The following is a 26,215-nucleotide window of genomic DNA, read 5'->3' as shown; positions in this document are numbered from 1 at the left end:
TACTACTGACTTGGGACAGGCGAATATAAAGGCGACCGAGGAGGGTGTTAAAATGAGATTTGTGGGATTAGAATCGCCCCTTGCCAAGCTTATCATGTATCCGTCAAAGGACAAAATCTTAAATTGAGAAATTTTCAGAGAGAATCAACTATGTTTTTTTTTAAGGATTTTAAAAGATGCTTGTTTTTTTTATAATCCATCATATTGTAATAAGATACACGTACGTCATTCATGGAATTCGTCTTATTAAGTTTACTTTAATTATGAACACATTATGTGTGCATAATAAAAGTAAACTTGAAAGACATATGAAATCATGTTGTCTTTAAAATCTCCAAATAGATCATGATAAAATGCCAGTAGGTTTATGTGTATATAAGAATAATATATTTTATCCAAAATAATTACGGAACAAAAGTGATGTGTGCATTGTTTTTATCATATATATGAAATTGTAATGTTAACTTTGAAAGGTACCACTGTTATATATATATTTAACATGTTAAAATGAAAAGTACCTTCTGTGCGATCAATGGTGTCTACGTTTTCTTCAATTAAATATCAGCCTATTAACCGTTTAAAAGCTTATTGGAAGAGTATGGATAATCATGTATTTAACGTTCTGAAAACACATAAAACCCTGAAATTGGATTATCCATTACCCCTCCCACATCCACCCCCTTTGCACCCCCTCTTGACAAAACCTTCCTACTGCCCAGATGCTTGTTATCAACTCATCATATTTGGGTTCAGTTCTCAATTCTCCAAGTGGTCAAACCAAACACGAAAATTAGGATTTGCTGCTTTCATTCTTAACAAACAGCATTCCAGATTAAAGCAAAGACAGGCTTGTTTGAAGTTAGAATATTGTGCTGAGTGACATTTCTCCTGTTATTCAGACCAAAACGAAGTTTACTACAGAGCGGTCTGCTCTTGACCAAGGTATTTAAACTTTTGAAAGTTTACCTGTCCCATTGAATCAATACAAAAGCTATTGTTCTCTGTGTAGTTTATTCATTTGGGGCCTTTAAATTTCTTCTAAGAGAAATCTATCACTCATTGATTAATTTACCTGACCAAAATAATATCCTCTTTGTTGATTGAAAAACATGTATAAACTCGCATCAACTGCATGTGATACAGTATTTATTCAATATCAATAATATATTTTCAATCTGTTCAATATAAACACTGATTCAATTATAAAAAGTTTATTTCTGATTTTTTTTTTACTACTGTTCCAAAGAATATGCATGTTTTTTGTGGTTATTCAGTTATAAATAAAATTGAGAAAGGAAATGGTGAATATGTCAAAGCGACAACCACCCGACCATAGAGCAAACAACAGCCGAAGGCAACCAATGGGTCTTCAATGTAGCGAGAATTCCCGCACCCGTAGGTGTCCTTCAGCTGGCCCCTAAAATATGCATAATAGTACAGTGATAATGGACGTCATACTAAACTCCGAATTATACACAAGAAACTAAAATTTAAAATCATACAAGACTAACAAAGGCCAGAGGCTCCTGACTTGGGACAGGCGCAAAATTGCGGCGGGGTTAAACATGTTTATGAGATCTCAACCCTCCCCCTATACCTCTAGCCAATGTAGAAAAGTAAAACAATAACAATACGCACATTAAAATTCAGTTCAAGAGAAGTCCGAGTCTGATGTCAAAAGATGTAACAAAAGAAAATAAATAAAATGACAATAATACATAAATAACAACAGACTACTAGCAGTTAACTGACATGCCAGCTCCAGACCTCTATTAAACTGATTGAAAGATTATGTCTTCATCATATGAATATCAGGTACAATCCCTCCCGTTAGGGGTTTAGTATCATACTATCATAAAATATATGAGAAGAACATAACCCGTGTCATGCCAACAACTGTTTTTTTAGAAATAAATGTGTTTAGTTCCGATGCAAAGACCCTATCAGTGAATCAATGTTAAAGCCAAAATATGCAATCTTTAATGACCTGACAACAGTATCGTAACTATATCCCCTTTTAATAAGTCTATTTAAAGGTTTTGTTAGTTTCTGAGGAGAATACTGACATTTTTGTGCTTTATAAAGAATATTTCCATAAAATTTTGGATGTGAAATACCTGAACGTATAAGATGTCTGCATGTTGAGTTATATTTACGAATTATTTCCTTATACCGATGATAAAATTTAGTAAATGTTTTGACCAGTTTGTGATATCGAAAACCCTGGTGTAATAATTTTTCAGTAATACATAAATTTCTCTCGCTAAAATCTAATACATTGTTACATACACGAGCGAATCGTACAAGTTGAGATATATAAACACCATAAGATGGTGACAAGGGAACGTCACCATCTAAAAATGGATAATTAACAATAGGAAATGAAAAATCATCTCTTTTATCATAAATTTTTGTATTAAGCTTCCCGTTTATGATATAGATATCAAGATCGAGGAAAGGGCAGTGGTCATTGTTATCATTAGCTTTATTTAAAGTAAGTTCTACAGGATAAATTTCTTTAGTATACATACTGAAGTCGTCATTATTTAGAGCCAATATATCATCCAAATATCTAAAAGTATTGTTAAATTTTTGTATCAAATGTAGTTTTGATGGGTCTTTGCTAATTTTAGTCATAAATTGTAACTCATAACAATACAAAAACAGGTCCGCAATAAGTGGTGCACAGTTAGTCCCCATTGGAATTCCAATAACTTGACGATATACGGAATCTCCAAAGCGAACAAAAATGTTATCAAGTAAAAATTCAAGTGCATAAATAGTATCAAAGCATGTCCAATTGACATAGTTCTTTTGTTTATTGCTACTAAAAAATGATCTAAAAGAGTTTGAACATATGTACTCGCATGTAAATGCATAAAGAATACATTTATGAAGATCTTAATTCAAACATTATCATTTTCAAATTTTAATTGTGAACACACTAAAAAAGCAAATTTTTATAGGTAAAATATTGAAATTTGATCAGAAATCAACTTTTAATTTTTATATCAGTGTTTATATCAAACAAATTGAAAATGTGTTATTGATATTGAATAAATACAACATCACATGCAGTTTTGTAATTCCTTATTTGTACATGTATTTTCATCATTGACAGTTCAATTTTTTGTTCAGGTAAATTAATCAATGAGTGATAGATTTCTCTTGGAAAAAATTTAAAGGTCCTGTTGAATAAACTTCACAGAGAACAAAAGCTATTGTATTTGTTAGATGGGACAATAGAACTTGCAAAAGTTTAAATCAAGAGGTAACTTGCAGGTGAATCTATGGAAAACTATCATAGGGTTCGCAATTACTGTTACCTTGTGCACCAGCATGTTGGTATGTCAGCCTAGTGCAAAGCACGGCTTATATTCACATTACAGTAACAAAATTATCATCTTGATTTTGAATATGCATTTAAATTTGCCAGTGGACATAAAAAACCATTAAATAGGGCGCAAGTTCCATATCAGGAAAGTCGCCTCCCAAAACATAAAAAGCCTTTAAATTCAACTTTCATTCATATGAACTTAGGTAGAATTCTGAATTCTCAAACGTAAGAAGTATTTTTTCATTAGAATATTTTAAATTCTAATGCAACAACGTTTGTAACGTTCATTTTGATTGGATAACGTCACTTATTTACATGGCATCAATTGACTATTGATGCTATGGGATGTACGCGCAAGACGGCATATGACAGATTTTAAAAACATGTTTTAACGTTGTTTTCTGTCAGTTTCATTAGAATGGAGATAACAATATTGTATTTTAAGCTCTGATGGCATCAATTGGGGATTTGATAGTCACAAATACCCGTTTACTGTCTCCGCTAACGCGTCGCCAGTAAACTTAATTTGCGGCCATCAAATCCACAATTGATGCCGTCGGAGCTTAAAATACAATACAGTTATATCCTAAGCATTGATTATCTTCATTCAATGATAAAGAAAAAAACATTTGTATTATGAATCAAACCAAAAAAAGTATGACGTATTGTAACTTACTTTTTAGATATAGGCTCATCTCCACTTCTGTTTGTGTAATTTACTACAGCATTAAAACTCTGATTAAACCATTGCCAAAATATGATGCCTTGTGGGGACCTGCAATATATCAGATTTACTTCTTAATATCAAGGTTATCCTTGTGGTGAGTAGATGTCACTCTGTCTGTTTAGATGTTCTTTTTTGGTATTTTAATTTTTTTTTTATTGCTTTTGTTATGTAAGTTTTGTGCCCTCGATGATAACAATTTTAAAGATTGTACAATAAATGATAAAAATATTGTCCAATTTTCTCATTATATCAACAAATAGAAAGAAACAATTTGCCAGTGACTTTCTGGTTAGAGAAAATAAGCTCCAATGAACGTGACATTATAGTTGTGTGTTTGCATATCTTACATTTACAATACACCTGTACTTCAGAAGAAATTACATGAATTTTTAATGATTTGAATATCTCTTATGAGATAATATATTTTATGTGAGAACAAGAATGTGTCCAAAGTACACGGATGCCCCACTCGCACTATTATTTTACATGTTCAATGGACCGTGAAATTGGGTAAAAAATCTAATTTGGCATTAAATTAGAAAGATCACACCATAGGGAACATGTGTACTAAGTTTCAAGTTGATTGGACTTCAACTTCATCAAAAACTACCTTGACCAAAAACTTTAACCTGAAACTCACACTTTCATTTTCTATGTTCAGTGGACCGTGAAATTGGGGTCAACAATTTAACTTGACTAAAATAAGAAAGATCATATCATAAGGAACATGTGTACTAAGTTTCAAGTTGATTGGACTTGATCAGCTTCATCAGAAACTACCTTGACCAAAAACTTTAACCTGAAAATCACACTTTCATTTTCTATGTTCAGTGGACAGTGAAATTGGGGTCAAAAGTTTAATTTGGCTGTAAAATTAGAAAGATCATATCATAAGGAACATGTGTACTAAGTTTGAAATTGATCGGACTTCAGCTTCATCAAAAACTACCTTGACCAAAAACTTTAACCTGAAGGGGGACAGACGAACGAACAGACAGACGGACGGACGAACGGACGGACGCACAGACGCACAGACCAGAAAACATAATGCCCCTCTACTATCGTAGGTGGGGCATAAAAAACTAGAAAGCATAAGACCAGTTTCTCTTTTTTTAAATCAATTTAATGCAACAAGTCAGACTTAGCATTCACATAATTGAGAAATAGATAAGTTACATGAATTTTTCATATCTTTTTACCAAAAACAAAATATTGTATATATGGAATTTATTTATGGTTTCTATTCATTACCAAATAAATAAATTTGGTATTTTTACTGTCTTCTGATTGGTTAAAATTATTAGTTTTATTTTCAATGTTGTCAATTTTGATGGCGACACGCCCACTCTGACGTTGTGTATTCATACGCCAACATGTGTGTACGTTGTTATTGTTAATATACATAATATAAAAAGTTCGTTGAGCCTTATTTTTGATAGAAATTTATTTATAATGAATGGCAATAATTTATTTTGATTTTATTGAACCATAGAACTAATTTTTGACTCTTCACATTTTACATAATCCGCTTCGCGGATTATTCAATGTGAAGAGTCAAAAATTAGTTTTATGGTTCAATAAATTCAAAATAGATAATAGCCATTCATTAAATATCAATAAAATCCACCAAATCATGTCATCAGCTGTTACCATCTGTGTTATGGACATTTATGAAATTTTATCACTGGTTGTTTCAAAAATTTCACTCATCCCCCAAGAATTTCTGGGGAAAACTGTCAAATTACATACAAATTCATTCCAACACCAATTCAACATCAATCCTTCTAGGCTTCCTCATAGCCTCCTTATAGGCTTCCTGATTGTCTCATTATAGGCTTCCTCATAGCCTCATAGGCATGATAGCCTCTAGGAATGATAGCCTCATAGGCTTCCTCATAGCCTCATGCATTTATTTTGAACCATCGTTCCAATTGGATTGGTGTGATGTCAAGCCAGGGGTCTATACTTTGCTACTTTCAGTATGCACATAGCTAGGCTCTTGGTTTAGGCATGGAGCAAAAAATTAAATTTTTTAGCTGAGTAGTTTCCCCAAGGGCCAAATTATAATTGTGATGTATATATATATAAATAAAAGTTGTAATTAAATTATGATTTATGTTTAATTCAAACATGGATACCAATGGCATTGCTACACAGTATTTCCCAGGAGTTTATTTACAAGATAGGTCATAGCAGGAAAAATTAGGTCGATAATAATGTGAGCACTAAATCCTTAATTTTACATATCATGAGTTCAAATGGTGTGTTCTGAAAGAAATCAGGGGTAATTAAATTATTTAAATTACTATGAATTACTATGAACTCATTATGTGTGACTTTGGGGATCTTGTTCACTGACACATTTATTTGCAAAATTGAAATATAGGGCAGAAAGTTACATTAGGATGGTTTAATTGTCAGGTCAAAGAATTTGCAAAAAGATATGAGGTTGGATGTTTGCTCAGGTGTTAACACACATTTCCGGGAAATTCCCTATTACATAACAGATTACCAAAGAAAAGATACAGTATAAACAACAGACAATTAAAATAAGATTAGAACAGCATCACATCAAACAGAAATAAATTTACCCGAAAAATATTTACAAAGAATCAGAACACAATGCAAACATGGAACAAATGACAATTAAACATATTCAGGATCATTTCTGAGAATTTTGTATAAACACCAGTTAAACCTGTTAACATCAGACACCTGAAAGTAAATACTAGCCAATTTTTTTTACTTTTTGAACATTTAAATTCATGGTTCAAATGTATCCACAAAATCCCAAATAAAAATGAATCCACGTTATCAGTAGTATAAAAATCTAATCTAACTTACTTGTGAAAAGTCATCATACATCCAGTGATGATCATATTCATGGGAACCTGAGCTGACATCCTTCCTGCCCAGAACATTTTCTCCTTTGTATCCGGATGGTAAGCAGAATCATATAAATGTTTTGCCTGCCACAACTGATCAGGTGATACATTGAGTGCACCTAATGTGTCCCCTTTTCTAAAAGTAAATAATACATTGAAAAAGCATGAAATTGTAGCATAACTGTATATGTTTTAGTAAAATATTTGAAAAGAGACTTCATCCATAGTCTATGATCTGCATATTACCATTGAAAAGGATAAGCTTGGTGGCACAATTTTTTATCGGCTTATGTTCCTCAGACTTAAATCTTGTAATACAAATAAATAGACCAAAATAAAAATATTACTACAATGTAGTATGCTAGCACTTCATGTACAAAGTCCTTATCATATTATAGTCTATAGATATCACTGTGCTTAAACGGCTGTGGGTAACTTAAGTTACCCACAGCCCAAAATGGAGTCGCCTTGCGTCGGTTAGATTCTTTTTTTCTATAGAATAACAATACCACGAATGCATCAATTAAACAACTGAATTTAAAAGTTGTATAAATCGTTTAGGGAAACCCCTAAACTGGAAAGGTGATTAAATTCTACAAAATAAACGATCACAGCACGATTTTAAAAAACACTTAGGCTGTCCGTAACTTCAAAACAACTTGTCCGTAACTTTTTTCATCATACCAATAGAGATGTCCGTAACTTTCAAAGAATCGACATATGCGGATGTAATGTTTAAACTGATGATAGAGATTGCATCGAATACATATTCACAAAACGAAGTAGATGTCTGGTATGATATAATTCATTGTATCGATGGCAGACAAAATTGGGAAAAATATGAAAAAAATCACGATAAATCCGCAAAACTCTGGTCTCATTTTGTATAACGTCGGGGTATCCGAATCGCCAAGTTCGGAGGGTTGTTTCCGATCATAGCAGTATGATAAACTGTTGAAACATATCATTGTTCGTTTTTGTTTTTGAACAAGTAAACTACACAAGTATTTTTTACACATACATGTAGCATGTATACACTTACTGATTTTCTGCCAGCAACGACAAGGGTAGCGTGATTTTGGATTTTGGAGGGGAACCCAAATTGCCCAGGCATGCAGTGGATAGACTATACGAGACTTAAGTGCACAAACTTTTTCCGTCTTTTTGAAAAAGCCAAAAACACTTTTCTCTCATCCCCACAAAAACCAAGATTTACAGTAAATGGGAAAACTTTAAAAAGGACATTTTGTATAAATGAATAAACCTAGTTTTACAGCAGCTGCATATTCCATTTGTATGCAAGTTGCATTAAATCTCATTAAACTGAATAAAACTAAAAGACACAATAGGTAAAAGTCAGTGACAATAAAAGGAAAAGAGCAGTCAACATAGTGTAACAATTCGACATAGTATATAAAAATATAAATAACTACGTAGGACAACAGGGTAATTTAATAGTCTAACAACCCCTGATAACATACAAAGAGAGAAAAAAAACATACTAGGAAACATATTCAAACCAGGTGCTCCGCAGGGCGCAGCTTTATACGACCGCAGAGGTCGAACCCTGAACAGTTGGGGCAAGTATGGACAAAACATTCAAGCGTGATACAGCTCTGAATTTGGATTGTGATCAAATTTTTGACATTACATGGTTTTTTTTTACACAAAACAAATGTCAAGATTTTAAAAATCAATTAAAGATTTCTTCTTCAAACTTTTTAAATCTAAAATTAAATAGTTGACACAGCATAGGTTTCTGACACAGAATGAATGTGGTCTAATGAACTTAAAAGTTTTTTTTTGCCTTTGAGCAATTCACTATGCTGTTGAATATTAATCCTCTCAAAAAAATGTTTGAAGAAATTTTCTTTTTATTTATGAAATCTGAAATGAGAAAAATTTAAACCCCCCCCCCCCTTTTTTTCACATCCCCGTTTCCCTTTCTCCAAAACTGATATCAATTCAAATTTCTAATGGAGTTTGCAACAATAACTACTCTTTTAAATACATCATAAAATATTAAAATGTAAAATAAAGTGCTTGTTATCACTGAATGGTAAAGATTGGTTGGTAGTAAAAGTGAATATACATTGTTTATTGTATAAAACAATAAAAAAAACTTCATCAGCAACATTTTATATTGGCAAATTTCCAATGAAGTTATTTACATAAAGTTATTGGCAAATAAAAATAGAAAATGACATCATAGTCATGTCTGGCAAATGTCCAACATACATTATCTAAAAACATTTTAGATAAGATAAGGAAAAAAAGCTTCATCAGCAACATTTTATATTGGCAAATTTCCAATGAAGTTATTTACATAAAGTTATTGGCAAATAAAAATAGAAAATGACATCATAGTCATGTCTGGCAAATTTCCAACATATATTATCAACTTCTATTCTATACAAAGAAAGATAACTCCAATTGAAAATTAATTGCTATTGCACAATATTGTGCAATTAGATATTTCTTGCTATTGTGCAATACTGTGCAATTGAAAATTTCTTGCTATGGACAATACTTGATATGGAATCCTGATTTGGACCAACTTGAAAACTGGGCCCATAATCAAAAATCAAAGTACATATTTAGATAAAGCATATCAAATAAGCCCAAGAATTTAATTTTTGTTAAAATCAAACTTAGTTTAATTTTGGACCCTTTGGACCTTAATGTAGACCAATTTGAAAACTGGACCAAAAATTAAGAATCTACATACACAGTTAGATTTGGCATATCAAAGAACCCATTTATTCAATTTTTGATGAAATCAAACAAAGTTTAATTTTGGACCCCCATTTGGACCAACTTGAAAACTAGGCCAATAATTAAAAATCTAAGTACATTTTTAAATTCAGCATATCAAAGAACCCCAAGGATTCAATTTTTGGTAAAATCAAACTAAGTTTAATTTTGGACCCTTTGGACCTTAATGTAGACCAATTTGAAAACGGGACCAAAAATTAAGAATCTACATATATAGTTAGATTCGGCATATCAAAGAACCCCAATTATTCAATTTTTGATGAAATCACACAAAGTTCAATTTTGGACCCTTTGGGCCCCTTATTCCTAAACTGAAAGGACCAAAACTCCCAAAATCAAACCCAACCTTCCTTTTATGGTCATAAACCTTGTATTTAAATTTCATAGATTTCTATTTACTTATACTAAAGTTATGGTGCAAAAACCAAAAATAATGCTTATTTGGGCCCCTTTTTTGGCCCCTAATTCATAAACTGTTGTGAACTCAACTCCAAAAATCAATCCCAACCTTCCTTTTGTGGTCATAAACCTTGTGTTAAAATTTCATTGATTTCTATTTACTTATACTAAAGTTATTGTGCGAAAACCAAGAATAATGCTTATTTGGGCCCTTTTTTGGCCCTTAAATCCTCAACTGTTGGAACCAAAACTCCCAAAATCAATCCCAACCTTCCTTTTGTGGTCATAAACCTTGTGTCAAAATTTCATAGATTTCTATTCACTTAAACTAAAGTTATAGTGCGAAAACCAAGAAAATGCATATTTGGGCCCTTTTTGGCCCCTAATTCCTAAAATGTTGGGACCAAAACTCCCAAAATCAATCCCAACCTTCCTTTTGTGGTCATAAACCTTGTGTTAAAATTTCATTGATTTCTATTCACTTTTACTAAAGTTAGAGTGCGAAAACTAAAAGTATTCGGACGACGACGACGACGACGACGACGACGACGACGCCGACGCCAACGTGATAGCAATATACGACGAAAATTTTTTCAAATTTTGCGGTCGTATAAAAATCATAACACTATAACTAACTGGTGGGATGTGACAATAAAAGGAAAAGAGCAGTCAACATAGTGTAACAATTCGACATAGTATATAAAAATATAAATAACTACGTAGGACAACAGGGTAATTTAATAGTCTAACAACCCCTGATAACATACAAAGAGAGAAAAAAAACATACTAGGAAACATATTCAAAAAATCATAACACTATAACTAACTGGTGGGATGTATAAATACCGAGCCGCGTCAAAGAGTATTCATCAAAATACACATAGAAAGAAACAGAGGTGAAGGTAAACCGCAAACATATAATTAAATTCAAAACATTAAAGAGTATGGAAAAGCCTTGGTCTGACAAGCGAAAAACGTCGATAAGACGCACATCAGTAAATAAAAAGTTCAAACCATAACCAGGATGGAGTACCACAAACCCCACATAAAACTTCTGTGGTGTAAGTATGATGCGTTAATAAAATCACATTTAGTGGTGAATGAGTAGTATAAACGGCCGCGAAGGTTACAAATATGATGTTAATTGTCTTCTAATTGTTGAAATTATAATTCTTAAAATTTTAAATCAAAAGTTACCCACATCTAAAAATAAAGTTACGGACAGTCTACTTAGTTTCGATCAAAAAGTTACGGACATCTTATGCATTTTTTAAAGTTGACCTTGCGCTTTAGTGAACTCTATATTAACAAATTTATGGTAATTGTTAGTCATTTCTTTATTCAATAATCCTATTAATATTTACATTCTGCATGAAAAACGTCGCAAAAGGTACATTTTGTATGAATTAAATATCAACGAGTTTAGAGTCCGCCATCTTGGGCTGTCGGTAACTTAAGTTACCCACAGCCGTTTAAGCACAGTGGATATATGAGACAATATCTGAAAATGTCTAATTTTTGGTATAGGAAAACTCCAAAAAAAATGTCTTTTGAACCGGTATTTTAATAGCTCAAATCAAAGTACACACATTAAGGATATAGGAACTGTTGTTTGTAATTCAAACAATTGTGAAATAAGGTAATAATTGTAATTTTAAAAATGGTACAAACAAATTCCAGTTCTTTCATGAACTACCAAAGTAAATTTTATAAATTTTCTAATGGGAATAAGAAATAAGTTAAAGATACTATTTGTGGTATATCCTGCAATAGCTTATTAAAAAATGAAATGCCAATTATCTATTTTAGCATTTTCAATACAAAAGGTTAAGAAATATACTAAAATATAGTCTGATATGTCGGTAACATGAAAGAATCATGAGTAACAGGACAAGTAATAGGACAGTGTTGGTAACAGGAAGGATTTTTTTTTTTTCAAAACAAGTGCTTTAATTATTTCATAGTTTAAGAAAAATACATCATTTCAAATTGGTCACAATTGGAAGATAATAGCAAACAATGTCATTTATCTTTTGAAACTGTATTTGCAAGATGGAAAATCTGCCTAGGTAATGAAAAATTCTAAAATATTCTTTTCTGTTACCATCTACTATACTTGAATTGCACAATGTTCTCTGCTGTTATCAAAAGTTAAAAACCTGTTTTTTTTTTCATTCAATATACTATATATTATGTTGAGATTTATTTAATATGATTTCATAACTTATATTAAATGAAATGGTTGGCATATAGTAGATTGACTTTGTGATTCATCAGTGAAATTATCTTAACATACTTCCTGTTACTGATTATGGATATGCTGTTACTTTTTATCAGGTAACATGACAGAACGTAACAGAAAGGACTTGCATAGTGCTTTTTGTCCTTTTATTCAAATTGTGTTGAAGTTTACTTCCATCTACATATCAATAAGATACTATAAAAACACATGTACTGTTATAGTGCTGACAACGGAATATTCTCAGAAGGTACACAAAAAGGCTGTAACAGGAAAGAACAACAATATTAAGGGTATTCTTCTCTAAAATCTTTGGGGAGTTGGGATTTTTCAAACTGGTTGCCAATCGCCTATACATGTGGAGTCATACATTCAGGAATTGATGCTCTTCTCATTGCATTACAAAAAGTCAAATCTTGGTCTTTCAAACATTTCCACTGGTGAAAAACCCAGTGGTAACAGGAGGGAGGGGTTGAACATCTATAATACTAAAATTACGAGGTCCAATTTGTCAGCCGACATCGGGAAAAAAACGACAAATCAAAGAATTCAACTCTATATATAACTAATATAGGACAATGGTGTAGATTAAAAATTACACCACTCCAGACCCTTTTGTTTTCCACGTTATTAATATTGCCAATAATTAACAAGTTCCCAGTCTAATCAGATACCGATACCAATAGTATATTCACCTGTTAGCTATTACCTTATCTGTACGTTCCGTATTTGACAGGCGCACCACCAAACGGTGTATTTAGGATTATGCTATATACATGGGTCATAATCAAAGGGCTTACACTACTAAATTCAATCATTGTCAAATTGTTCCCTATTGTAGCTTTATTCAGCAATCTGCAAGACTTTCTAAGATAACTAATATAGGACAATGCTGTTGATTAAAAAATACCCCATTCCTGGATAGCCTGGAATTTTGTTTTCCAAATAATTAATATTTCCAATAATTGATAAGTTCAAGGTCGACGGGTTCAAACAGAAAGATTTGAAAGCAGAGAAAACTGTGTATCTTATAATCGACATGACTTTATCAGATGACAATACCAATTACTAAAATAAGGCTTAGGCATAGTTATATACTTTAATTCAGTCACGGACCCGCGATATCACGGGTGTGTACTTGTTTAAATTATAATATTATTGGAAAGAATATAAGAAAGAATGTTTAAAGGGCAAAAGTTGATGCATTACCGGTATATACTCTAGCTAATACTGAAACTTAAAATTTTCCAAAAAGATGGTTGAATAAAAAAATAATTGCTGGTGAAAGATGGAACATGGAAATTAGACTTTTTCCAATATTGTCTCATATAAGAAGATATGGTATGGGTGACAATGTGACAACTCTTCATCCAAGTCATTATATGTTTTAAAAAGTTAACCATTATAGGATTAGGTCAAAATAAGGTCTTCAACACAGAGCCTTGGCTCACACCAAACAGCAAGCTATAAAGATAAAAAAGAAGATATGGTATGATTGCCAATGAGACAAGTCTCTAGAAGGAACCAAATGACACAGAAATTGACAACTATAGGTCACTGTACGGCCGTCAACAATGAGCAAAGCCCATACCACATAGTCAGCTATAAAAGGCCCAAAAATGACAATGTAAAACAATTCAAACAAGAAAACAAACGGCCTTATTGATGTTAAAAAAATGCACAAAAGGTCTAGTTGTAATAAAAAAAAATGTTTTCGCATTGAATATATATATGTACATTAAGATTTACTAAAAGTTGTCTTCTTTCCCAACAAACAATGATATATGTACATGAATAAGGGACTATTCTGAAAGAGTGATAGATTAAAATATAAAAATACTTGTACAATACTTAATATTAAAATAATCATATAAAAAAAGGTCAATAAATATGCAACACTAAGAAATGTGTCCTTCCCCCAAACGTGTCCAATTCCCCCAAACGTGTCCACATCAACGTCAAAGAACTGCAAAACATGTTTAGTTGTAAAAAGGCGTCATTTGTATAAATGCCCAAATGTGTCTATTCACCCAAACATGTCCATCAAGCATTTTCTTTTACTGGAACTATCATTCTTGTGTTTATTATAAATATGTAGGTTATGTGGTTATTGTTTTTTATTATTGTATACTCATTTTACGATCTTTTACTATTTCATTAAAAGATAAAAAAATAAATCACTTTATGCCTTTTTCTCTGAGCATTAAAAGCTTTGTAGCATTCACTTTTTATAATGTGCCATCAGTTGTATTTTGGAAGGCAACATTTTTTTTAAATTTCAGCAACTTTATTTTAAACAGTATCTATACCATAACAGAAATTGAAGTAGTTTCTTACTGAGGTCATAAACAAATTAGTTTTTACTCGCATTTCTTCTTTTTAGATTAAAATCCCTACTAGTGTTAATCCCAAATAACCGTAAAAAATTAAAGCCTAGTCTTAAATTCCCGGTATGATAATAGAACCTATATACAGTATATATCGTTAACATGATGTCGTTCAAATACCAAATAAAATATTTTGACACTGGACGTTATGTCTCTTCTTCTTGTGTCTTTAGTGATGCTTGTTACCAAAAATTAATTTTAAAATACCAGAACTGTTAAAAAAAGGGAGGTCAATTCTACTGAAAGCCTGCCGTGCAATATTCTTGAAGTTAATAAGTACACAATAATTTACATAGTAAATGATTAATTTAACTGTACTAAAATTATTTGTATGTTCGCTCTTAATGAGCATGCAATACTTGCAACTGGACAATAAGCAATTTCAGTCAAAAGTTCATGCATATGCTACAGATTAAATTTTCAGTTATGATAATCATTAACAACCTGCATTGAACACACTAATTCTTATAAATGATCATGTAATCAACTGTGTCCCCATCATAGAACTGCCATGAACGTTATTGATGTCATTATGGACATACATGTAAAAAGACGTGAGATATTCTGGAATTTAAAAGTGGACAAATTTGGGCGAATAACAATTATCAGACGCGTTTTGGGGTTATGAAATCGGACACGTTTGGGTAATATTGCATATTATGGATACGTTTCGGTAATATTGCATATTATGGACATGTTTGGGGGAATCGGACACCTTTACATGTAGTTCTATATATATCAAAATTATGTTTTCTATATACCTACCTATATCTTTCTACCACTGCTTTTGCATCCTCCAATTGTTGTGAGGTTGCAAGTATATTAAATGGATTGGTTGTTATAAAAAAATGCCTGGCTCTACCAGTAAATGTTCCTTGATCATACCGAGGTTCCTCTAGGTTTATTCTTTTCTCAGTCTGCATTATTCTGTATAGAGAAACATGAAATTTTAAATTGCTAATACTGTTTCTACAATTCCTAGATTTATAATTAAATAATAATTAAAATTGACAACAACACTTCAAAAGATCTGCAATTTTATTATCTAATCTGAAGTACTCAAAGTGGTGCATTAAATTTTAATGCACCACTTTGAGTACTTCAGGGGCTCAATTTCTGTATAAAAATTGTCCTGATGAAGCCTGCCTTGCAGGCGAAACATGTAGACATAGATAATAAAATTGCAGATCTTTTGAAGTGTTGTTGTCAATTTTAATTATTATTTAAGGATTGCATTTATTTGCATGATTTGACAACCCGGCATACCAAGGTATCCACTTCAGGGACTCTACCAAAACGATTTCACAGGCGTTGGTTCACCTCGCGGAATTTAATTCCTAGATTTGTGTATGTTCATGATATTAAACAATGTGATGTCAAAAATTTTACTGTGCTTATCCAATAACCTTTGCCGTTGTGAATTACCTATTGCAAGACCAGTTAAAAAAATTGTCAATACAATTTGTCCATTTAAATTGTACAATAGGTATTGTTAGAGCTATTATCAACAGGTGATTTAACAGGTCTGGACCACTACCTTATATGGAAAAACATAAATTAGCATACTAATTAATGTTCCGGCACATGTTATTGTTTATTTACATGTGACGCAATTTATTTTTACCTAGGTTTTTGACCAATCCACTAAATGAGTAACAATGCATGATGGACTACTACGTGTTTACAATCAACCGAGAACACATGTTATTTACTGAAATACAACACATTTTATGTGCAATGCAGGATTCACAATTTCGCTTAGTTTTTCATTTTGTGTATCCTACATTTATTGTTCTTGTTACAAAGTATTCCTTCTATGCTCAGATTAACGAAGAGTTGTTTCTATGCGAAGAGAAAAGGGTTTGAATTACCCAATATATAGCCAATAATATGTTTGATGATGGCACGGAGATTGCATGTATTCGCCCACCAGACAGCAACGAAACAACAGCCAAAAACACAATTACCCATGAGACAAACTTACAAGTGTAAAGTAAGCCGTTGATAGAAGCCGGTGCTAATATTCACGAGTACAGCAATTTCCGTATAGATAATCAAAGGCAAATGTGTGATCCTTGAATTTTGTGTTCGTAAAAAAGGCAAAGAAATATTTACATACATGGCAGTGTTAACAAAATCTATAAGTATTTATTTTTGTCACATTTCAGAATATTAGACTTCCAAACTGTTCTCTTTGTTTTGAAGGTAGTGAAGTCAGCAACTGTTTTTTCATTTTGTTTTCGTTTTTTAACGGGCTCGGACATTTGTCAAACTGAATAAAATCATTACAGCTGATTTCCTAATGCTTGCAAAGTAAAACTTTGGTTGGCTTGCTTGCTTTGTGTGTATCGTTGTTTATACAAGCTTTGAAAGTAATATTGACATCTTTAAACAATATATATGTAGGACTCAAATCTATGGCGGGTTCCAAATCTATGGCAGATTCCTAATCTATGGTAAATGTGACGTTACAAACGCCAAACAACTCAAATCTATGGCAGATTTTTGTTTCCTCCAAATCTATGGCAGATCTGGGGGAGAGAGTAACAGATAACGTCACAATTGAATAACGCCATATTACATCTTCGCTGCAGCTAACGATGGCGGAACCCATAGATTTGAACACCATTCAAGATGAAATTATTTTCCTGACAAAAATTTGCCGGTGGTTTTAAGGAAAATGTGACCTACTATTCCCGAAGAGGGACAAGATGTGCTGTACCGGTCAATGCCCGCGATGAATAAGGGCACCGCTATTTTCAGTATCGCATATTTTTAAAAGGAGTTCTGGTACTATTCTACGGTCTACGGCTGGCAAAGTTTATAATGTGAAAGATCAAATTACCGGATACAAATTTGATTTAAATCCACATCAAATAAAAAAGATGAATTAACGATATCGCTGAAATAAATATTATTTCAAAATTCAAACTGTATTTTGTTTTTATTTGTTACTTTTTTATTTATTTTTATTTTTATTTATAAAAAGCGGTCTTCTTGTTTGTTAAACGACTTATTAGTTGGTTTAATGAATGGATTAAACAGATACCATGCACAGTTTAAAAAAATGTTTATTTTTTACAGAGCACACCATTTCATCTTGAAGTCTGTATTAAGGTTTATGAATTTACAATTTATGACATTTTTTGGTTTACCATTATGGAATGCTTATTTCACAAATGTTTAAAGACATGTTCCCGTTGTTGTATACTTCCTCTTTCGTAAGACAAGTCATTGGTCGAATATGTACTGCATTGTTTTCTTTTTGCAAAAAAAATGCCATAGATTTGGAAACAATAAAAATCCGCCATAGATTAGGAAACTACAAAACTTGCCATAGATTAGGATTGTAAAAAATCTGCCATAGATTTGGAATGGCATGACGTCACATTTACCATAGATTAGGAATCTGCCATAGATTTGGAACTCACCATGGATTTGAGTCCTACATATATAGGCATAGTTTAACTTATAAAATTGAGAATGGAAATGGGGAATGTGTCAAAGAGACAACAACCCGACCAAATAAAAAACAACAGCAGAGGGTCACCAACAGGTCTTCAATGTAGCGAGAAATTCCCGCACCCGGAGGCGTCCCTCAGCTGGCCCATAAACAAATATATACTAGTCCAGTGATAATGAACGCCATACTAATTTCCAAATTGTACACAAGAAACTAAAATTAAAATAATACAAGACTAACAAAGGCCAGAGGCTCCTGACTTGGGACAGGCGCATAAATGCGGCGGGGTTAAACATGTTTGTGAGATCTCAACCCTCCCCCTATAGCTCTAACCAATGTAGTAAAGTAAACGCATAACAAAACGCACATTAAAATTCAGTTCAAGAGAAATCCGAGTCTGATGTCAGAAGATGTAACCAAAGAAAATAAACAAAATGACAATAATACATAAATAACAACAGACTACTAGCAGTTAACTGACATGCCAGCTCCAGACTTCAATTAAACTGACTGAAAGATTATGATTTCATCATATGAACATCAGGCACAATCCTTCCCGTTAGGGGTTTAGTATCATACCATCATAACATATATGAAAAGAACATAACCCGTGTCATGCCAACAACTGTTTTTAGAATAAATGTGTTTAGTTCCGATGCAAAGACCTTATCAGTGACTCAATATTAACGCCAAAATATGCAATCTTTAATGACTTGACAACAGTATCGTAATTATATCCCTTCTTAATAAGTCTATTCAAAGGTTTTGTAAGTTTCTGAGGTGAATACTGACACCTTTGTGCTTTATAAAGAATATTACCATAAAAAATTGGATGTGAAATACCTGAATGTATTAGAAGTCTGCATGTTGAGCTTTATTTACGAATGATGTCTTTATACCGATGATAAAATTTAGTAAATGTTTTGACTAGTTTGTGATATCGAAAACCCTGGTGTAATAATTTTTCAGTAATACATAAATTTCTCTCATTAAAATCTAAAACAGTGTTACATACACGAGCGAATCGTACAAGTTGAGATATATAAACACCGTAAGATGGTGACAAGGGAACGTCACCATCTAAAAACGGATAATTAACGATAGGAAATGAAAAATCATCCCTTTTATCATAAATTTTAGTATTCAGCTTTCCATTAGTGATATAGATATCAAGATCGAGAAAAGGGCAGTGGTCATTGTTAGTATTAGCTTTATTTAAAGTAAGTTCAACAGGATAAATTTCATTAATATACATACTGAAGTCGTCATTATTGAGAGCCAAAATATCATCCAAATATCTAAAAGTATTATTAAATTTGTTTATCAGATGTTGTTTCGATGGGTCTTTGCTTATTTTTGTCATAAATTGTAACTCATAACAATACAAAAACAGGTCCGCAATAAGTGGTGCACAGTTAGTCCCCATTGGAATTTCGATAATCTGACGATATACGGAATCCCCAAAGCGAACAAAAATGTTATCTAGTAAAAATTCAAGGGCATATATAGTATCAAAGCATGTCCAATTAACATATTTTTTTTGTTTATTGCTACTAAAAAATGACCTAAAAGAGTTTGAACATATATATTCACATTCTGATTTTTTGAATGCCCATTTAATTAGGTGTGTGAATTTTTTCTTAATGAGAATGTGAGGCAATGTGGTATACAGGGTAGAAAAATCAAAACTTTGAACAGATTCAAAATCACCAATATAAGCATGCAATTTATCAAGTACTTCCAACGAGTTCTTGACACTCCAAAAGTAATTTATTCCACTATTTTCGAAGGCCTTATTTGAACAATTTATTATCAGGTTTTTAATTGTACCAAGTGTGCTGGTAAGAAGAATAGACAATTTAGTAGTTGAACAATGGCTTGAAGACAAAATAAATCTATATTTGTAAGGGGTTTTGTGTAGCTTCGGAAGCCAATACATAGTTGGGACTTTCATTGTATTTGGCTCTGCTTGTAAAGCAGTGGCTAAAAGTTTATGTTTGTTACAGATTTCGTTTTCTGAAAATAGAGTCAGTTGGAATGTTGGTGAATTGGTGATTTCCTTTTTCAGAACCTCAATGTAAAATTTACGTCAAACAATAATAATATTATTAGCAGCTTTATCTGCCGGGACAAAAACAAATTCCTTGGCTAGTTCTTTTAGTTTATGTTTGATACGAGAAATAGGTTTATTGTGGTTATTGTTTATAGTAAAATGTTCTTTAAAATGTTGAATACGTATATCAACTATCTTCATTACTGAATTAAAAAAAGAGTCCAAAGATTTTTTGTCAGCTTTTTCCCGTTTTATCCATTTTATACAGTAAGTCATCTTCGCTAGCCAAGGGTTACGATCCACTCCCGCTCTCTTCACCCTTGGCGGATTGAGATAAAATTTCGGAGACACAGGGTAAGGATTTTTATTGGTTGCAGTCGAAACTCGCTGCATCCAATCAAAAAGCGCCTTTAACATGATCACGTGTAAATGTAGAAAGTGTTTGTAAACAATTGCCACGTGTTTATTGTGCAACAAGTCTTTACATCCCTAAACATACGACTATATTTAGTGACAACTTGAATGTTTTTAATCAACTAATAGAAGTTCCTGTGTATGTTTCATGCACAAATGCATGAATGTTGGCGTATATTTTCGTTTCCGGCTTTACCAAGTGTGTAGAATCTAGACACTACCGTGATTTTACCTCCAAATTGAAGAGTTCAAGTGCTACCATTGGTCAAGAATAATGTATTCGGAATGGGCGTGACTTAAATCTTCCGACAGATGGCGCAACATTGTTTTCACAAATGTTGGCTCAATCCGCCAAGGGTGAAGAGAGCGGGAGTGAATCGTAACCCTTGGCTAGCGAAGATGACAGTAAGTATGGAGTGAGTCGTAGATGATATTACGAGACTCATTCCAATTAATAATTGACGGGGGGCGATATTTAGGTCCTTTACTGAGGAATGATTTTAACTCTCGGTCTTGAACGATGTTAAGATCTCCTGTTATAACATGGGAAATGGGTCCATAAATATATTCGGAATTACTGCAATTACACGAAGTAGGTGTATTTTCACTGATATTAACATCTTTACACAATTGACTATAATTAAACACAAATTTCCGGGTAGATTTCTTGTAAATATAACAAATAAGAGGTAGCTCAGTATTGTCAAAATATCCAGGAATTTGTTCTTTAATAGAATGGTCGTTAAATATACCGGCAATATTTACAAAATCAAAGCCTTTATTGACATACTTAATTTTAATAAAATGTTTTTTATGATCTTCAGGGCGATCCATTTTGGGAAATAATTTAGAATAACAATATGCCATAATAATTTGAACAATTTCATACTTAGGACTGCTATATGAAATTGTGTTGCAATCCTCCAAAATTTTATTTAACTTATTAACGGGTAACGAACAGAGTTTTGTTAACAGATAATGTCTGCCGTTGTTTTTTGAGATAGAAATTAGGTCCGAAATATTGGTATGATTGGCCCGAAATTTTCTTTGATTGCGATTTGTTCTACGACTGTGAGAACGTTTTTTACGAACAGTTTTAGAAACTATATCCAAAATGTTAACGGAATTGGTTCTAGATATATTACCAATTCCCATGATATTATCATTTAGACCGAGAGGGTAAACTGTCTGTAATTTTTTAATCCAATTTAATTCAATTATTTTCCGTGATCTTACAAACTTTGAATGCGATTCACTAGGCTGCTTATTTACTACTTCTAAAGGTTGAACTGCTAAATATTTAAAAGGATGGTTGTGCTTCTTAAGGTGTTGGTAAATGATACTTTTGAATTTATTGGGTCTTTTAAAACGATACAGATGTTCTTGAGTGCGTTTAGATAAATATCGTCCAGTTTCTCCTACGCACTGAATACCACACCCCGGTTTGTTTCATGTGAGTAAATAAATTATATTGTATATTTTATATTTGAATTTAATTGGTTGTTATCCTAATATGATTGTACAATATACAAACAAAGCAAGCAAGCTAACCAAAGTTTTGCTCTACATGCATTAGGAAATAAAATGTAATGTTATGCCATTTGTACATTTTTTTATATGTATGTGTGACGAGGTGGAAACTTTGATAAGTTTTGTGAAAATTGCAGCGTTGGATCTAATATAAAAAAGAAGATGTGGTATGATTGCCAAAGGGACAACACTCCACAAGAGACCAAAATGACACAGAAATTAACATTTTTGTCAGCCAAATTTTTCTTTTAAACTGATGACGTGAGAAGGAAATACGTCAAGGATTCGAGTTCATTTGCAAAATATCTAACACAAGGTTTGCGATAAAGGTCATTTATTCAGAAACCATAAAAACATAATACAACTGAATATTATGAACAATTATGTAATAAACCAAAACTGAATAAATGACAATAATTTGCAAAGGTGGGAAATAAATACCGCCACCCTTAATAACTAACTTACAAAATGTATAAGCAAACAAATATTGTACAATAAAAGATTGAAATCATCAGCATATGAAATTCAAATTTTTGATTTAAAAAATAATACCTATGATTATAAATCTGTTAAAGAATCAAAGCTGTAGGTGGGTGGGAAATTAAAAATCTTCACTTTTCTTGAGAAAACTAAAATGGCGTCCGCTAGCAATCAGTGAAATTGCGAGAATGCTGGCTTAAACACATGTGAAGAGATAACATGCCCCTAATCCTCAATGGTCAATTAAATATCATTAAACAATCATTTAGTAATTAATCTTGACCCTGATCTAGAGATGACCCCACTGATCTTTGCCTGTAATCAAAAATTTAGACAACCCCATGCAAATTTACAGTTTCATATTACTCTTGATAAGAATAATTTCCTGACAAAAATGTTTTTATGTACCATAAAATGATTTTATAGGTCACCATATGTAAAACAATGCAAACAAGAAAACTAACGGCCTTCATTATATAAAAAAATGAACGAAAAACAAACATGTAACACATAAACAAACGACAACCACTGAAATACAGGCAGCTGGCTCCTATATATACAAACCTTTATACGTTTTTATTTATTAGATAGATTTCTTCTCCTTTTATATATTATATTGGATCGGTTTTTTTTTTTTTTTTTTTTTGGATTGTTTTACACAAGTAATTTTTGGGTCATTTATAGTGTACATTTCAGCATTTAACAGGCGCGTAGCTCCCTATACGCCAACACGCAGTTGCGTGCACATCAATTCGGCATGCAAAAAAAAAATGGCAAAATAAAATTTATAAATTAAATGTTTGAAGGAAACACATATATGTAATCGCTTTTTTAAATGATGTAATGTCATTAAATAGCGGCATTTGGTTTCAAAATTAAAGTTTTATTGGAGATAAAAAGACAAACAGTAACTTGCATCTATTACAAGATTTGAATTTGTTATACTCTAGTAGTTTCGGGGCACATTTTACAGAGTACGGTTTCACTGTTTGGACTGCGATGTACCAATTGACATTAGATTTATCATTACCCTTCGATATCGTTGAAAGTATGCCAGGGCGATGTGTTCGACAGACTACCAGAGCCAAACCCCCAGCAAACTCGCTAAAACAGTATTGGAAAGTCTCATTATATTTTGCGTTCATAGACCACATGATAATGGAACTGGAGTCGCGTCTGATATCATCAGGAAATCGCTTCTATGCGCATTATCTGCTTCCTTGTGTTGTCGGTAATACAACAAACGAACAAATCTCTGCATTGTTTGAGACATACGAAACTGGCCTGGCATATAATTTGTCAAATGCAATCGGGAGGTCGCTCGATGGCGAACACGAGTGCTACCGCGGAGAGATCGTTCAGTGTACCACATCTGTTGAAAACATATGTATGATTAACCATGAACAACTACAGCTAGGTTATTATCGCTAGCATTACTGCATTAAATTCATCGGGATTTCAGTGTGAATATTGACAAAGTAATAGAGACGTTCCCGAAGAGCAGATTTTGGACAATTTTGAGTTAATTCTGTATCACAAAAATGTGTTGCTTAAATATTCAATTAATCATGCTTTACTCTATTCAGAAGTCAAGATTTCTAAATAGTTTTGCATTCATGAATTGTTTATAAGTCCTATGTACATCACAACATGTAGCTCCTCTTTTAACCGTTCAATGACCGAAAACCGAAAACAAATAAAATTTCTGCATAAAAGTGTCCCAAAAATTTTTCGCCTCGCTTTGCCTCGCTTCGCTCGGCGGTAGTTGCTTGCAGATCGTTTCTTTCTAGCTACGCCCCTGTTTAACCTATGACTGCTTACTTTACTAGATTATGTCTTTTTTGGAAAGATGTCTCATTTGGCACTCATACCTCATCTTCTTATTTCTATATATATACAAAGCATGTTTAAGAATAAAAATAATAGGTAATATGGCACCCGCTGTGATCCAGAGGCTTTAAGTATTTGAGATATTTCACATATGTCAACATGACAGCAGCCGAACGATAAAAAACCTCTGAGGTATATTTTGTGATAAAATTAGCAACAAACAGACTTTATGGATGGATGAAGCCATACAAAATGTATTATTTAGCTATATACCCTACCCGCTCAGTGGCAGATCCAAGGAGGGAGGGGGTTGGACCCCCTTTTTTGAACGATCAATGCATTTGAATGGGGACATGTAGTTGGAACCCCCACCTTCCCCCCCCCCCCCCCTTTTGTCCTGGGTTAGGACCCCCAGGAGCCATATCTCTTGTACATAAAAGACACCCTTGTAGATTTCAAAAAGAGCAGGCTAATGCCTCGACAAGGCAGCACTCGCACCTGCAAAGTGGAAAGGGATTAATATAAGTTGCAAAACTTGCTTCCCAATCCACTACAAATAAATATGTTTAAACTAAACATATATAAATCATCTTGATCTGAGGCAATATTATTTATACATGGAATTAGGTGCATGGAATAAAACTTTAGGATTAAGATGTTTGAGGGTCTGGATGGGTTTTACATATCTATGTTTAAAATAATTGATAACTTTTTACACATTGTGACTTTTATGTAGAGTTGTCTCATTGGCACTCATACCACGTCTTCTTATTTATGCAAAATATGATAATATAGCAGTACTATATATATAGCCTAGGGTTCTGAAATTTTATGACTTAAAAAAAATATGGTTCATAAAAGAAAAAATGTGAAAGGGTTTCGCCTAACTCAGTGTCTCGCCTACTTTTGCTGTGAATCGCAGGCCCTACAAATTATCTCTATCTATAACAGTACTTTCTGTGGAAAATGTTATTGAAAATCTTCAAATTTTAAGAAAATTGTTAAAAATTGACTATGAAGGGCAATAACTCCTTAGAGGGTCAATTGACTATATTGGTCATACTGACTTATTTTTAGTTCTTACTTTGCTGTACATTATTGCTGTTTACAGTTTATCTCTATCTATAATAATATTCAAGATAATAACAAAAAAACAGCAAAATTTACTCAAAATTACCAATTCAGGGGCAGCAACCTAACAACCAATTATCCGATTCATCTGGAAATTCCAGGGCAGATAGATCGTGACCTGATCAATAATTTTACTCCCTGTCAGATTTGCTCTAAATGCTTTGGTTTTTGAGTTACATTGTATAAGCCAAAAACTATATTTTACCCCCATGTTCTATTTTTATCCATGGCGGCCGTCTTGGTTTGTTGGCCTAGTTACTGGACACATTTTTTTAACTAGATACCCCAATGATGATTATGGCTAAGTTTGGTTAAATTTGGCCCAGTTGTTTCAGAGGAGAAGATTTTTCGAAAAGATTACTAAGATTTACGAACTAGAGGGTCCAAGGACCCTGTGTCGCTCACCTGATATTTTTATTTACAATTGATGCATGATAAATGCAACTGTTGTACTGTCGTTTAGTTTCAGAGATATAATACTAAAAAGTGCATTTGAAACCTGTTTTATTTCAGCCATGTGGGCAGGTAGGGTCATCATACACAGTGGTCCCTGGATATCCTAGTG

General features: G+C 32.7%; 1 protein-coding gene across 2 annotated transcripts in view; it reads right to left on the bottom strand.

The window, feature by feature from the left end:
• The window catches only part of LOC139521924 (sideroflexin-1-like), a 60,254-nt gene that overhangs the window by 21,337 nt on the left and 12,702 nt on the right, over positions 1–26,215 (bottom strand). For both annotated transcript variants that reach the window (XM_071315685.1, XM_071315684.1), the window contains exons 2-4: positions 15,515–15,676; positions 6,909–7,085; positions 4,014–4,112 (exon numbers count right to left, since the gene is read on the bottom strand). In XM_071315685.1, the coding sequence (XP_071171786.1) occupies positions 4,014–4,112; positions 6,909–7,085; positions 15,515–15,672 (434 nt within the window). In that variant the 5' untranslated portion in view covers positions 15,673–15,676. The remainder of the gene's footprint in view (positions 1–4,013; positions 4,113–6,908; positions 7,086–15,514; positions 15,677–26,215) is intronic.

This window comes from Mytilus edulis, chromosome 4, assembly GCF_963676685.1.
Source record: "Mytilus edulis chromosome 4, xbMytEdul2.2, whole genome shotgun sequence".
Taxonomy (NCBI): domain Eukaryota; kingdom Metazoa; phylum Mollusca; class Bivalvia; order Mytilida; family Mytilidae; genus Mytilus; species Mytilus edulis.
Note: the sequence above shows the minus strand (reverse complement) of the source record. Positions and strands in the feature narration are given on the sequence as shown.